This window comes from Naegleria lovaniensis (genome assembly GCF_003324165.1).
Source record: "Naegleria lovaniensis strain ATCC 30569 chromosome Unknown tig011, whole genome shotgun sequence".
Classification (NCBI taxonomy): Eukaryota; Heterolobosea; class Eutetramitea; order Acrasida; family Naegleriidae; genus Naegleria; species Naegleria lovaniensis.
The window spans coordinates 483,223-500,138 of NW_025407833.1; the positions used below are offsets into that span (position 1 = coordinate 483,223).

The window sequence follows — 16,916 nt, forward strand, 5'->3', positions numbered from 1 at the left end:
CTATATTGACGGAGGACGGAGTTTCTAAAATTTCGTTTTCCATCTCCTCTCTCAATTTATCATGTGCCGATTTTTGAGTAGAGAGAGATTTGTTTGCAGTATGCGGGCGATCAGCGACCTCTTTGATAGAGGCGTGATGGCGAAGGTGATAAGTGTCTTCATCGCCGAGGGCGGTTTGGTTTTCAGACATTTTTTCGAAGACCAAACACATCCCAAAAAAATGTCAATCTCGCTCCGTAAGTTTTCACCTTGCAAACAACAACATGTATCGTGTTGACGAACGATTCTTGGCATGAAATGATCATCATCAACCATAACAACGATTTTGTTTGTGTGCTTTGTGTGTGCTTTGTGTGTGCTTATTCTGTTCTTACACTTCGCATCCGCTATACACTCCTCCGATATATATGATGGCTTAATATACAACGATGATATTTGATGACGATCGGTGAATATAACCATCCATCTGTGGATCTTGTTGAATATCTCTCGCATTTGTACAATGTATTCGTAATACATTATATAATGATAATCATCGAATACAAATCCACAACATCTTCATCCTCTCAACATTCTGAATAATTTACTCTTCGCACAATCAATATTCATCATCAAACTCGATTGTTTATATAAACAATCACCATCATCACAACAGAAAACACTTATGGTGGTGTTCCTTGCACCGAAAGAGGTCGTTCAACCTTCGTCTCTGCTGCTCCATCAAAATTCCCAAACAAATTCACTTATGGATCTGGTAATTTTGTTCTCATCAGAGATTTGAACAATCAATTGGACATTGATTACTATACTCAACACACCCATAAGGTCAATGTTGCCAAGTACTCCCCAACTGGTTACTATATTGCTTCTGGTGATGATGCTGGTAACGTTCGTGTTTGGAGCACTGAGAATGTTGACAAGACACTCAAGTTGGAGAAGCGTGTCTTATCAAAGAGCGTTCGTGATTTGGCATGGACAGGAGATTCACAACGTTTGGTGGTTGTTGGAGATGGTAAACAAGAATACGGAGCGTAAGTGTTGTTATTCTTTGACAATCGCATTGACAAGTGGCATCTATGTGAAATTTGATACGAAATTCATGTCAAAACACAACTCATATGTTTGCTTTCCAATATGATCATTGTCACTTCTTTTTTACAAATGCATGAATGACTTTTTGTTGAACCATCATTAGTGTCTTTGCTTATGACATGGGTACCAACACTGGTGAAATTTCTGGACACTCCAAGGAAGTTCTTTCTTGTGATAGTCGTCCTGAAAGGCCTTTCAGAATTGCAACTGGAGGTGCTGATTTATCGTTGAACTTTTACACTGGCCCACCATTCAAGTTTTCGCACTCGAATAAGGATCACGAACGTTTTATTAACTGTATTCGTTATGCTCCTGATGGAAGTACTTTTGCTTCATGCGGTTCTGATAAGAAGGTTCTTATTTTTGAGGGTAAGACTGGTGAAAAACTAGGAGAATTATCCCAAACAAATAACCACAAATTGTCAATTTATGGATTGGCTTATTTGGACAACAAGCAAATTGTTACTGCTTCTGGTGACAAGACTGTCAAATTGTGGAATGTTGATACAAAGGAATGTGTCTCAACTGTTACTATTGGTGACAGTACTGGTGACATTCAAGTTGGTGTTTCAGTTATTGGTGGTTATCCTGTTTCACTTTCCTTGAACGGCGATTTGAACATTCTCTCCAAGGACTGTACTAAGGTTGAAAGAAAGATTTATGGTCACAATGCTCGTGTGAATAAGGTTGTTGTTGACAAGAAGTCTGGTGGTAGATACTTTTACACTTGCTCTACTAGTGGTCAATTAATCAAATGGGAAGCAGGTGTTGGAAGCGTTGCCAAAGTTAAGGGTGAAGGACATGGAGAGGCTACTATTAACACTATGGCTATTGTCGGAAACAAGTTGGTCACTGCAGCTCAAAACAATGAAGTATTTTTCACAGATCTTTCCACATTTGCATACGAAGGATCAGCAATTACCTTGTCTGGCTCTCCAAATGACATTGCTGCCTCTGCTGATGGCAAATTGATTGCAATTTCTACTCACGTTGGTGCTACTTTACTCAGCGCTGAAGGAAAGGTTTTGTCAGAAGTCAAGATTGAAAAGGATCCACAATCCATTTCTATTAAGCCCGACGGTACTGAAATTGCTGTTGGTTGTAAGGATAAGAAGGTCCGTGTGTATAAGATTTCCGGACAAAAAATTGTTGACAGCCCAGCGGAATATGCTGAAAACACTGCCAAGATTCAAAAAGTTTCATACTCTCCTGATGGATCTCTTTTAGCATCTGGTGACAGTAATTTTGATGTTGTTGTCTATGATACTGCAACATGGAAGGCCAAGTATAGTAACATGACTTATCACTCTGCTGCAGTGGTTGACATTGACTGGAGCGACGATGGAAAGTACATGCTTACTGCTTCATTGGATAAGAACTTGATTGTGTGGGATCTTGCAGCTGGTAAGAGAATCAAGACTGATATGGCTCACCAAACTGGTGTTTCTGCTTGCGCCTTCCTTGATTCTGAATCATTTGTTTCTGCAGGAGAGGACTTTATGTGCAAGACATGGAAGTTTAAATTCTAAACATGTTCTGTAGTAGTGAATACGCATCATTACAGTAAATTATTCTTGTAGTTGCCATGTATACATGCTCGACCTGACCTACAAATCAACAAACTCTTGCAAGTTCTGAACAAATTACTGGTTCTCTTGTTAAATGACGTGTTGGAGTCCATTTAAATTCAATTTCAAAAAAATGCAAAATGGTGATCGAGGACTTGGTTTCACGGATTATGGTCCCGTATCTCCAACAATACGTGGACAATTTTGATAAAAAGAATTTAAATATTGCTGTTCTGAAAGGCGTTGCATCGTTGAAGGATGTAAAACTAAAGGAATATGCCCTGGATAATATTTCCGATACAATTCCCTTTTATATATCGTTTAGTCATATATCGTTACTAGAATTTGATGTACCATACACGAGTTTAAATGCCAAATCAGTGGTTTGCAGTTTGAAGGATGTATATATAGTTCTCCGACCAAAGATGAAACGACCCTATAATCAAGAAGAAGAAAAACAAAGACAACGAGAATTAAAAAAGCATCTTCTCGACCAGTTTGAAAAGCAACAACTTGAAAAGGAAAAGCAAAAAGACAACCCAGAAAAGACTGAAGAGGGTTTTTTTGACAAGTTGATCGAAACAGTTTTGAATAATTTGAAGATCAAACTTGAAAACATTCATATCCAATATCAAGACGATGATAATTGTGTGGCTGGCTTCTCTTTAGAGAGTATGGAAGTGAATTCTACAGATTCAAACTTTGAGAAGAAATTCCAAAAAAATTTAGGAGAACTGACGTACAAACTGTTGACAATGCAAAAACTAGCAATATATTTAAATCCATGGACTGAAGAAGAAAAGGTTGTAAATAATTGTATTCAGAATAGAATGAGCGATCAAGAGATCATTCAGAAAATTAATGCAATACAAAACAGAGTGTATCTATTGAAGCCAGTGGATGGCTGTTTAAAACTTACCATGCAAAAACTTTCGGCATCTGGAATAGATTTAAACAAGCCACAATTTAATGCAGTTTTTGAGTTTATGAATGACATTCAAATGTGCTTAAGCCAGAACCAATATAACTCAATATTTAAAATTGTGGAGTATTTGACGAACTACTCGGTACAAAGTCAGTACAGACACTTTAGACCAAACAATTTTGATCCCCTCGCATACTGGAAATATGCTATCAATTGTGTGACGCATCAAAAAAGACAAGAAAGAATGAGCAAAATTTATGAGCAAACTGTTGCCGACACCTGTAGAGAATATGTCAGAGTCTACAAGATCATTGTAAAGGTTCCATGGGTCCAACACAAGGCAACTCCAAATGATGTACATATATTCAAGAAAATTGAGGAAGAGAGGTCCATTCAAGAAATTCTATATTTCAGAAAATGTGCTCACAAAGAGATTAACCAAGAGGCAAAAAACTTTGAAGAAAATAAGAAGCGGAAAAGCAGTTGGTTTTCGGCTGAAAAGCTACAGGAGAAGGCAATCGAGCTCTCCGATAAGGTGAAAGAAGAATTGTACAAATCAATTGGATTTGAAGAATCTGCTCCTGTAGTTGTACCAGATGATTATGTGAAAGTGCAAGTGCATGTAGATTTGGCAAAGCTTTCCTTCCTTGTATATCATGAGAAGAGTGACCTCATGGAGCTTGTTGTCGATAGATTTGTGTCTGATATCCAAGTGCTTCCACATAAGGCGTTCAGAGTTTGTGCTTCAATGGGAAATTTCACTCTTTATGATAGATTCTCTGGTACTCTTTATCCTGAGTTCATTACCAAGTCTAAACGATGGTCAGAGGCTGCCTCTTCTAATTTACTTTCAATGTTTTTGGAAAGGCGTTCACCAATAGAGAAAAAAGAAAATGAGAGTGATATCAATTTTTCACTTAATTTAGATCAGATAGACATTGTAGTCAATTTTGAATTTTTCCAAAGAATATTAAGCTTCCTTTATTTCGACAGTGTAAATATTAAGAGATTAGAGAAGGAAGCAAAAAGGCAAATCAAAAAAGTGTCAAAGATGGCAAAAAAAGAAATCAAAGAAGTATTGATGCAAGACGATACGACCGTAGACTTGTCATTGAACATTAAGGCACCGCAATTAATCATACCATGGAGCGTTTCGGATCCAAATACTCGATTCCTCCTTGTTGATTTTGGTATGTTCACTTTGAAGAAGGACACCAGTGTACCATTAAGAGAAAAATTTGATATCAACATGGAAAATATGGAAATTATTGTTCCATTTGATATTAACGCGGTTGGATATTTGTCTAACGAGCAACACATTGGCAAATATGATGTCATTTTGGAAAAGGCATCATTTTCTGCAAGTGCCATGAAATACAAGTCAGACACCGCCGAAGAAAAGGTCCAAGTCATTGTCAATGTACCATGCATCAATTTTGTTCTATCCAAAGAGAGTATGCTTGCAGTGGCAGTATTAACACAACAGATTGCAGAATTTAAACAGAATCCAACCGGAACAAAGCAAAAAATCAATGATCTAAAAATAATGGGATCACTAATGGTCAACCATGATGACTCTGGATTCGCACCATTCTTTGTAGAAGTGAGTTCCACCAAGAAGATATTCTTTTATTCAGATGAAAGCAAAAAATATTTGAAGATTATTGCTCACCTTAATAGCCATTCGAAAGTATGGAAGTCAGACAAGTATGAGAATACTTTTTGTTTAATGCTACCTCAAAAGAAAGGCTATCAGACCAAATATATCTATCTACAGTGTTCGTCAGAAGATGAGATGGAAAAATGGGTCACTACCCTAACCATGTTTATTTATTCATTCAACACTCACTTCTTTGTGGATGACTTTGCTGATATTTTGAAAGAAGTAAGCTTTTCTGACGATGAAGAGGAGGAAGAAGAACAAAAAGAAGGAGTTTTAATTGCTATCCGTTTCAATCTGAGCAGCTTTATTTTATCCCTCTCTCATCACGATGTGAATTTAGCGTCAGTATACTTTTCAAACCTGCAAGCGTACTTTAGGCAATACCACAATTTAGATTCGAATTTATCTCTTCACCTCCACGCCATTAATGTCAAATCAGAAGTCATCAAGGACAGAGAATTTTATTTGATCAAATCAATCGACAGCCAATCAGATCAAGATGAAAAAGAGCATTTAGTGAATGTCAATTTTACGAGATCGGTTGATCCCACTTCACCAATTTATGATCCCTCATCTCAAATGAAACTGAATGTAACATTTAAAAGTTTACATTGCTTCGTTGAGCCAGCCATACTTTCTAGCTTTATTGACTATGGATACGATTTACAAGACATTCTAGATCAAATTACAGCATTCAACAAGATTAATTACTATTCCTTTGTGCCTGACGAGGACGAAAAAGATGCTGGGCAAAAATTTAGTGACTTGGCTCGAATGTTGCTTGAAGGTAACGAATCGAACTGTAAATTATTGACCATGCAGTTGGTTGCAGGAGAATCCAACATGCTCATTCTTAATAATGGAGCAACCATCGCTGAGGTAGTCATTAACTCAGGAACAAACGTTTCCTGTTTTGTTGATTTAGAGACAATTACGATATCAGGAAATTTGAGAAATATTCAACTGTTAGACCATAGCGAGCCAACTTCTTTGTACAAGGAAATTCTTGGACTCTATGATAACAGTCAAGATTCTGTGGTTACCCTCACATACAAGTATGTGTTTTCCAGCATTTCATTAGCCGAATTGGTTGAACAGGATCCTGAAAGAGACTTGATTCAAAGAGGGTCTATCAACTACAGACAATTCCTTTCGATGGATACAAGCGCCGTTAAATATGTACATATCCAAAGGTTCTACAGAAAAGCTCAGAGCTACATTTCTGGACCGCTGCTTAATGCTCTCAAAAGAGAGTCAACAAGAAACAGAATCAACTTTTCAGGACTGGACGGAAAAGATATTATTAGCAAAAGAATTATCAACAACCAAATCAAGCTTAACATCAAAATTACCAGTCCTGTCGTAATTTTTCCTTCCAACTTTCAATCAAGAGACCACTTTCTCGCCCATTTGGGTAACTTGGAAGTAGAAAACTTTTTGATAGGAGACTCATCAAATCCAGTAGATCATGTCAAAGTGCTTCTAAATGACATTATGCTAGAATTTGTGTCTTCTGCATCTATCCATAGAGAAAAAATTCTTTCAAATATCCATATCAAAGTCAATGTAAAAAAACCTATCATTACCCCTTTTACAAAGACTAAGCAGAATAATGAATTTGACATTGCAAAGGAAGTGGTAAATGTTGATTTCTCAGACATTGTGTTCAGTTTAACACATAGTCAGTACCAAACAATTTTCGATTTTGTTAATGGAAATATTAGAGATGGCATGAGAGACATTAACGAAGAAAGAAAGTTCTATCAATCGATTGGAAAGCTTGTAACACGAAGAAAAAAGAAGGATATTATGATGAAAAGAGTTACTTCAGAGAGAGCCATTGATAGCATGTCCTCAAGTATTATTATTACTGACGTACATGTTACAGCTCCCAATATTTCCTTGGTGATTCTTAAGAAAAATGGGTCAAACTTTGCAAAGTTAGCTGTGACAGACCTTCGACTTAACAATAAGATTGATATCAATGAATGTATTCGTTTACATTTGACGCTCGGCTCCATCATTGCAAGTGACATGAGATCGAACACCTCTAATGTTTTTTCCAACTTTATTGAGTTTTCAGACCCTACTGCCTGCTTTTCACTCCAGTACGAAAATGATAGATTGCAGTTTAAGGAAAAGGTAAATCTGAAACTTAGTGATCCAAAAGTTGTAGTCATCCCTGAACTTCTTCTAGATTTTAGACATTTCTTTTCAGATACTCACTACTTCCAGAACGATACTCTCAATGAACTCTTATTGGTTGGAACTACTATTGACGAAACTGCTGAGTATGAAACCATTCTGGAACAGAATGAGACCCCTGAAGAAATAGAAATTAAGGCAAAACTGGAGCTCAAAGGAGATTTTGGTACTCCAAGAATCATCATTCCAGAAGACTCTGAAGACGCGTCAAGTAGATTACTTGTTCTTAAATTCAGCAGTGAGCTTGATTTTAATGCTACTCAAATTGGAAAGTCAGAGAAGGGATTATTTAAAATCACTGGACTCACAGTCATCATTACGCATGGTACAAGCTCATTACCACTCCTTGAACCTACAAATATTGACGTGGTCATAATGAGATTAAAGAGTCAGGAGGATACAAATGGACCAAAGGAAGAACGAGTAATTAGAGTATCAATTTCAGAAGGAGCAAGTGCAAGATTATCATACCATGATGTGAAAATGTTGTATACTATTGCTGAACAATTCAAACAGAAACTGGAAATGCCTTCAGCTCTCTCACAGCAAGATATTACCATGTATTTGCAGGAGGTTGAAGATAATGACGGTAAACCTCATAATGCTCCGATTATTGCAAAAGATTTCAAGAAAATGATCAGCGAGGAACTGTTACCGCAAACATTAGTGAACAAATTTATTATCGAGTCTAAAACAATGAGTATTTTGGTTGTAGACGATCTTACTGGATTTGATATTCCAATCATTCGAGTTCATCTCAGTGGACTTCGATTCAACTCAATGATCAAATCATTCAGTACAAACGAGTCTAACATTTCTGCATATTTAGAATTTTTGGTTCATGGCGATTGTTACAACTTCAAGTTGGCTGAATGGGAACCTATAATTGAGAAAAACAAGGTGCCCATCCATTGCATGTATCAAAATCAAAAAGGATACCCAAAGCATATTGTTCAAGTAGAATGTGACGACATTATTAACATGAACATTACTCATTCTTCTTTGGAAACTATACTATCAACCGCACAAGCTTGGTCTAAAGAGCTGAAACGAGAGACTGTCTCTAGAGTCAAAAAGCTAGCTATTACGTTTGAACCTTTTTCTATAGTCAATAAGTGTGGTCTGGCCGTTAGTTTCAAGGTTGCAGACGACTTTATTGAATTGGAACAGGACAAAGAAGTACGGTTTTCTTTTCCTACAAACACAGCAGAGAGAAAGAACTTTGTGACTTTACAAATTGGATCCAACACTATCAAGACTCTCGTAAACAAAAACGGAATATATCCTCATTCCTTACTACTCCAAGACAAAGAATTAGGACAGCTAGAGTACCAAATTTATATTGAAGTCAAAGATAAGGAAAAGAGGAAGCTAATCATTATTCATAGTGGATGTAAAGTACGAAACAAAACTGACAAATATTGGCAAATTGGATGTCATGTTGGAGAGAAAATTGTGCCTCTTGCATTCCTTGCACCCTACTCATCGCTCTATATTCCTACCAGTTTTGTTGTTGAAGATGGCCGTTTGGCAATTCGGCCTTGTAAAGACCAAGACGACAACAGTGCTGAGACATTGTCAAGCGAATACAAATGGACATCAAATGATTCAACATTGTATTCCTTGAAATCTTTCAGAAAAACACCTGCAAAAACGATTTTAAGTAGAAATAAGCACATGACAATCAAAAAAGATCACATGTATTGCATTCTAAACTCAAAATCTAAGGCAAATAGCAAGACGAGAATTAGTATCATACCACCTCTGGCAATTCAGAATGTACTTCAAGAAGATGTTCAATTTGCTCTTTTTGGAAGCTCTTCGAAAGATGCCAATGTCAGAATTGCGAAATATAGCGACACTATCAAGAAAGGAGACACTAAATATATTTACAGAATCGATATGCAGAAGCCTAAAATGTGGATTCAAAGTATTATTAATGGATGGCAAACAAAAGACATTACTTTAATTTATACTTATGGAGAATCACAAGAAGAAACATGCAATACTTTTTCTAACTTTTTCATGGATGGAAGAGTCATTAATTTAAGATACGATGTTTTCAGTACCGATAATGCCTACGTCAAAATTGTTGTCTACTGCCCATATTTGATTATGAACTATACACATCATGATTTAGAAATCGTAGAGTCGTCAAAAGAAAACTACAAATTGGGCTGTTCTACTACCATTGACGGCACTGCTGCGACCATGTTCAATTACTACAGTGAGAGCTCCTCTATGATATTCAGCAAAAAAGTGTTCCTGAAGACATCACATGGATTTATTTCGAATCCATTCTCTATTGACTCGGTTGGAACTCCATCAGAATTAATACTTTATCATGAGAGTGACCAAAGCAAACTTCCTCTCAAAATGGGATGCTTTGTTAGCTTGGCACAAGGAAAATATGAAAGAACAAAAATAGTTGAAATCACACCAAGATATTTGCTCATCAACGACATTCATTCGAAAGAGAAAAGCGTGAATATTGAGGTCAAACAATTTGGGGATGAAAGTAACATTCTGACTATCGCTAAACAAGAATCTTGTCATTACTATTGGACTATTGATTGCAACAAATTGGAAACTAACGAAGCAGACACCCCCTTAACCGTTCATTTCCTTAGAAAAAAGATTCCCATGATTTGCATTCGTCTTAAAAACGTTGACGAAGAAGATCCATTGTTGAGTGAATGGTCCATGCCTTTTTCAATTGACACGTTGGGAGAAATACCTCTCATTATTGGAAGTAACTATATCACAACTAAGATCATGCAAAATAATGGTTGTATTCAAGTCTCGTTCACTCGGGCTGCTCTTCCGCCTTACTTTATCGTGAACCAGACCTCACATGCAATATCAGTTTCTCAGGTTTATACAGGAGAGAATATTGTAATTGCTTCAAACAAAACTATTCCCTACATGGTTCCTGATATCAAATCTAAACACTCCATTTATGTCACACTAGGCGAAAAGTTCAAGTTGGGATCAATTGATATCGATAAAATCAAGAAGAGCAAATTCATTTCCATCCCACAACTCAAGACCTCTATTTTCATTAGATTAACTACTTACCGTGGCTATACTAGAGTCATCAGCTTCCAAGAAAAAGATGTAAAACCAAATCAGCAACAATTAGAGACGGATCAAGATGACCCACAAAGCTTCGAACTGCTCCAGTCATACTTATTCGTTAAGGGCATAGGAGTATCCATTATCAATCAAAATCAAACAGAAATTTTATACGCTCATGCTGATAACATCTCTGTCAATTGCAACATTACTGAAAATAATAAGCAGCTTTTGGAAGTAAAAGTCAATCGAATGGGTATTGACAATCAACTCGAGAATTGCACATTCCCTATCATGTTTACGAATGCTAACAAATTAGGATTGAGAGACTTTTTACATTTCAGCTTGATTATGGACACAAAGGAAAAGGAATTTGATTACATTCCGTACTTGTCTCTGTTAATGCAAGAAGCAAAAATCGCCATTGATTTCAAACTCATTCATGAAATTCTAAAGATGGTATCGTCTCTGCAAGGAAAAAAGACAAACCATGAAAAGCAATATATCATTTCCAAAACAACAACACGACATAATGTAGACACACACGAGCATCAACATGATGAAATTTTGTCTAGTTTCAATGTTCAATTGAAATCACAGCATGACCGCATGATTTACTTTGAATTGTTACAACTTCATCCTTTCAAATTGAATTTAAGTTTTGTGTTTAATGAAATTCCCAATGATGAAGAACAAGATTTATCCATTATATTACGTACACTTGGAGCAAGGTTAAGCATGAATATCGATGAAGCTCCAATCCGATTGAATGCACTCATTCTCAATCATCCACCTCTCTCTTCTCGAACACAACTTGTTGAAAATATTAAGGCACACTACACGAGATATGCCATTTCAGAAATGTTTTCAATTCTAGGAAGTTTCGATATCATTGGAAATCCAGTGGGTCTCTTCAATGACATTGACAAGGGAGTTTATGATTTATTCTATGAACCAATGGAAGGCATTACAAAATCTCCAAAAGAATTCACATTAGGTCTAGCAAAGGGAACCACTTCATTTTTCAAGCATTCCATTCATGGTACATTTAACACTGCTTCAAAAGTTACCGAATCCATCAGCAATGGTATTAGTTTATTGACTTTGGATGAAGACTATCAAATCAAACGAAAAGAAGCCAATCATTTGAGTAAGAGACCTAAACACATTGGTGAAGGTTTAGTTTCTGGAGCACAGTCACTCTCTATGGGACTCTTTGAGGCTGGTACTGGATTATTTGTGAAACCTATTGAGGGAGCAAGTAAGGAAGGAATTTCTGGATTTTTAAAGGGTGTAGGAAAGGGAATCATTGGAATGCCTGTAAAACCAATCACTGGAGTATTGGATTTTGTGTACAAGACAAGTGAAGGTTTGAAAAATACGACACAATACTTTGATAGAGAATTTCAAATCCATCGAAAACGATTTCCCAGATACGTTGGAGCAGACAAGAAGTTGAACAAGTACGATGGAAATGCATCATTTGGATGTTTTGCATTTGCAGCCTTGATGAAACAAGGAATAATTCCAAATGACAGTACCTACGTTTCGCATTACTTTTTAACAAGCACCAATGATGTAGTGTTTTTGAGCACGCAACACATTTGTCAAGTTTCTTGTTTGGTTTCACCACCACCACAACAGCAGAACACTCATCACAACAAGATCACCAAATATTTCTCTTCACAACATCCACCAAAACCAGAACAGCTTTTGGAAAAATTCTCTTTGACATGGATTTATGAAATCAAAACCATCTCCAAACTGGATTGCTCAAGAAATAACCCAAATTCGATAGTGTTAAGGGTGAAAAGCCAAACTGCTTGGTTTGGTTTTGGAGATCTGTACGATGATGTAATTATTGAAACTGAACCACACAACAATGATTTGTTATCAAAGCTACATCAACTACACAAGTTCTAATAAAAATCAGTGCCCAGTTTACTTGTACACTGAAGTTGACATGTATGAAATCTCTCTCAAAATTTCTGCAACATCAGGAATATGGGAGTAATGTGGATCTTGTAAATCCTCAGATCGGTATTTCACATAATTTTCAATTCGTTGTTGAGTAATATTTCCTGCCAGCCTTTCCAGAGATAACATGTATTTGTTTGCAAGTATATCTAAGAATAACACTTTGGTTCCCTTTTTCTGTTCATGCAACAATTTTTCTAATACTTCAAAGAAATAAACAATTCTCTTTTTTCCTGTCGTTGCCAAATAGCGAAGAATAATTTTAGAGAAATATCTAATACTGTGAGGATCCATCTTGGAAATAAGTTGGATATGGTTCAACAATTGAATTAAAATGGTGGTATGTCTTTGATATAAGCAAACTCTGCAGAGTCTGTAATAGAAAAGCTCTGGTCTCACGTCTGCAGTGAAAGCAATTTTTCCGGATTCTTCGAATTTGATGTCCTCAGAATACAAATCTTCTAAATCTCGTGTTGTGAAAGCACCAATTTTTTCATCGTCTTCCTCTTGAACATTGGAGGTAGTGTCAAATTCGGGTTCTTCATCAACAGGTAATGATTCACCACTGTAAATAAAATCGTCTGTCAACTTCTTCTTTTCAATAAGTTGATTGTAGTGAACGTAAATGCTCTCGAGTTGATCTCGTGTTTTTGTTGCTGCAAGTAAATAAGAGAGGATAGCAAAGTCCAAGATTAAAGGATCGCCTGTTTTTTCACGGGTTTTTTGGTCCTCCAAGAATCGATTAAATACATCCCAAACCATATCTGAATTGTCTAACTTAAAGTAGCCTCTCATTAAGGCAGTATAATGTTTTCCAGAGGTAAGGAAGCCCTTAAGCTTAAAAAGTTGATACATCTTTTCTGCTTCAGGCATTAAACCCATTCTTGCATAGGCAGAGAGAGTGGTATAATATAGTGTTAGATCTGGCTCGACCTTCAATTCTTTCATGTCTCTCACGGCTCTCTGCACCAGTTGTGGTAAATTCTTTTTTCCAGCAGCTGAAATAATTGCATTGAAAAAGATTTGATCTAGCTTAATCTTTGGATGTTTGATAAAGTTTTCATAGAGTAATACAGCATCTTTCACTCGATCTGCATCTATGAAACCTTGAATGACCAAGGAACATGTATAACTAGTGATTTGGCAAAATGGATCCTGTTCAAACATTTTTGCAATCGAAAGAGCTTGTTCAGGTTGACCGATTCTAAAATAAAGTGAAATCATTTTGTGATAAGTGATACGATCTGGTCTAATCTTGGAGTCTACTCCACTACTAGCTGAATCGTGAATAGCAGTAAATAGTTGAATGGCTGTTCTAAATTGATTTGTGTCAATTAAGTTTGTAAGAAGCTTATTAAAGAATGCAGTGTCAGCCGAGTCCATTTCTTTCGTCATTTGAAGAATTCTTTGAATCTTTTCATGTTGTGGGAAGTTACTCTTGATAATTAAATCTAAAAGTAAGGTATGAGTTCTAATATTTGGTTTTGTAGCCTCGTTTTGTTTCATTTCAGTGAGAAGTTTATGAACCAACTCCATATCAGTAAATGGAGGCTTTGAATATTGAGAGAGAACGCAGTTATAGCACTCGACTGTCTTGTATTCCTTGAATAATGGGTTATCGAATTGTTGTAACTCTCTAAATAAAAAGTATGTGAACTTTGATCTCAATCTAGCAAGATTGTGGAACAATGAGGTAGAAACTACAACCTCACCAAAGTGTTTGTCCAATGGAAATAATTTTCGAAATCGTTCATATTGCTCTTTCTGGTATGGGATATTCTTTGGAAGTTTAATCAAGGGCTCAATGGTTTCAGTTCCGTCTTCTAACTTGACTTTTTCTGCTGCTGTTGAGATTAAAAACACAGTAATTAGTTGCTCCTCGTCTTTGCAGAGGCTTAAAAGCTGAACAAAGTGAGAAGGCTCAAGTGGTATTTGTAAATGATTCAACAACATGTCCAACCAAAAGTAAACAGTGGTTATCGGAATGTTCTTTTGGGCACATCTCATCAAGTAGAGTGTTATTCTTTTTCCTAATTTTGCTTTCAGTTTTGTATCTGCCATCAAGGTTTCTAGTTTTGCTTTTCTTTCATCATTCATAGCCTCTTGGTTTCTATCCCTTCTTCTTGCAATGAACTTATTGGTTTGTTGTGGGGAATGGGTATTGTTGTTGGAACCTTTCGGAGTATTGCTACCATGTGTTGTTGCTGTTTTGTCGGGTGTTGTTGTTTCCAAACTCAGCACCTTTGCTAAATGATGATGAAAATTGCAACTACCTCCAACATTTAAAATCATAGAGGCGTTATGATTGAAAAGTTTGTTCAAATGAGATACCAGCTTTTGCGAATGGTGTTGTGGGTGCTGGTGAATGATGGATGATGACATCACAACAGGAGAAAGCTTCTTCAACATTTTTTTCACTTCAAATTTTAATTGATACAAATTTCAATCATTTTTATTCTTCTCTTGAATGATCTTCAATGGGCTCCTTATTGATGATACTGTTGAAATGAAACGACCCTTGATGGTCTTTGATAAATGTGTTACAACAAGAAATTCTACGCTTTTTCAATCTAATCATGCAATTTTTGTTCTTCGCCCAGAATAAAAGATTCACTTGGAGTTTGAATTAAAAATTTCGAAATTAAAAAAAATGTCTACAACATCTGCTCTTCTCGCTGCTATCTCCACTCTCGAACAACCAAAGGATGGATGGGGTCCAATTCATCAAGCTTCATCATCAGACTCTTCAAGTACCAAATCAGAGATTTTATCCCTTCCAACCAATTTATTCCATATAATTCCAAGTAAAACTAGTATTGGAAAAATTGCGGATTGGACAAGCGAACCACAAACAACAATGGGAACCAGTGCCGCAAGCAGAGAAAGCACTTCCACTCAAGCTACCTCTGCTACAAGCAACATTTCCGGTGCTACTACTCCACAAGATGACTTTAATTTAGTCATGTCTACTCAAGGTCAACGAAAATCTTACAACTATGCTCAAAAGAGAAGACCAAATCAACCACAAACAAAGAGTTATTCCCAAGACCAATCAAAACAAGGCAAACAACAAAGAAAAAAGAGAACCACCACAAGTTCCTATTATCAAAAGCCAAAAACTCAAAACTACAAGCCTTCAATTAAGATCAAGAAGAGTTGGGTTTTGGTTGACAAGTTTGCTTTTGGTACTTTGAAAAAGGCCACAACAGATCCTTTGGACAGTGGTAAAGGATACAAGACACCTGAACCAGTAGATAGATATGTGTGTGGTAAAGTTGGATACTATGACAAGAAGTTTGATAGAGCATCAGCAAAACAACCTATTCCTTTGGATAATCCAAAGACTTTGGCAGGATATATCATTCGTCCTCCTGCTTCTTCAGAAGATCCAACATTGAGCAATAAGATTTCACCTGATTCTAACGTTTTTGCCACCGATGATGCCATTGCAACCCTCATGGCTGCAGCCAAATCTGAGTTGCCTTGGGATATGGCCATTCGTGTTAGTGAAGGAAAGATTTATTTGGATATGAGGAAATTGGAAGGTCGTGCCATTAACTTGTGGCATTCCGTTTCCGAAACTGCTGCCAATCCTCCACCTGCAGATGAAAGTTCAGTTCAATCTGTTAACTCTGCCTTCTCATTGAGTAAAGAAGCTACAATTGTGAATGCATACTTCCAAAAGGCAGCATTCAAGGATGATGATGTGAAGATTATTGGAGAACCTGTTCCATTCTCAACAGGAGTATTGAACATTGCTTACAAGTATCGTGAGTTCAAATTGAGTGATACCATCACACTTTTGGTGAGATGTGAAGTTAACGGTGCTTCAAAGGAGGGTGACGAGGAAATGACCTTCAAGGTATTGAATGAATATTTCCCCCCTGACCAAAATCAATATCAAACAGGTACTGACTGGAAGACCTCAATGGAGTCTCAAAAGACATCAATTATCATGGCAGAATTCAGAAACAATGGTTGTAAAATGGCCAAGTGGACTGCACAAGCACTCTTGAACTCGAGCAAACAATTTAAACTTGGTTTTGTATCAAGACAATTACCAAAGAATGCAACCAGTCACCTTATTTTGGGAACTGAAAAATACAGACCAGAAGACTTTGCAGAACAACTTCACCTTAATTTGTACAACATGTGGGGTGTTGTTAAAACCATTATTGAGTCTGTTCAGAGATATCTTCAAGAAACGAACAAGCAAGACTGTGAATTGGTTTTATTGAAACATCCAAACCGAGATAGATTGGACTTGTATGAAACCCCTGATGTTGCTGAGGAAGGAGAAGACGAAGAGGCATCATTGGCTAGTGAAGAAGATGAAGGCGAAGATGACGAGTCTATTGTGGAAGATGAAGAGCAAACTTCAACCACTCTTTAACTTATTATATCATAAATG

At 36.7% G+C, this 16,916-nt stretch overlaps 4 protein-coding genes across 4 annotated transcripts; 3 read left to right on the forward strand and 1 right to left on the reverse strand.

The window, feature by feature from the left end:
- Positions 1–220: 220 nt before the first annotated feature.
- C9374_000958 (uncharacterized protein) lies at positions 221–2,621 on the forward strand (the record flags this gene model as incomplete). The annotated part of the gene is made up of 3 exons (XM_044699782.1): positions 221–236; positions 656–1,031; positions 1,196–2,621. 3 exons carry the CDS (start codon positions 221–223, stop codon positions 2,619–2,621), a joined length of 1,818 nt encoding a protein of 605 aa, XP_044552100.1.
- A 179-nt stretch (positions 2,622–2,800) lies between these two features.
- On the forward strand, positions 2,801–12,451 carry C9374_000959 (uncharacterized protein; the record flags this gene model as incomplete). Its single annotated transcript, XM_044699793.1, has 1 exon — positions 2,801–12,451. The coding sequence occupies one exon, from the start codon at positions 2,801–2,803 to the stop codon at positions 12,449–12,451; it is 9,651 nt and encodes a 3,216-aa protein (XP_044552101.1).
- An 18-nt stretch (positions 12,452–12,469) lies between these two features.
- C9374_000960 (uncharacterized protein) lies at positions 12,470–14,914 on the reverse strand (the record flags this gene model as incomplete). Its single annotated transcript, XM_044699805.1, has 1 exon — positions 12,470–14,914. The coding sequence occupies one exon, from the start codon at positions 14,912–14,914 to the stop codon at positions 12,470–12,472; it is 2,445 nt and encodes an 814-aa protein (XP_044552102.1).
- Positions 14,915–15,155: 241 nt separating this feature from the next.
- On the forward strand, positions 15,156–16,898 carry C9374_000961 (uncharacterized protein; the record flags this gene model as incomplete). The annotated part of the gene is made up of 1 exon (XM_044699816.1): positions 15,156–16,898. The coding sequence occupies one exon, from the start codon at positions 15,156–15,158 to the stop codon at positions 16,896–16,898; it is 1,743 nt and encodes a 580-aa protein (XP_044552103.1).
- Between the last annotated feature and the right edge of the window lie 18 nt (positions 16,899–16,916).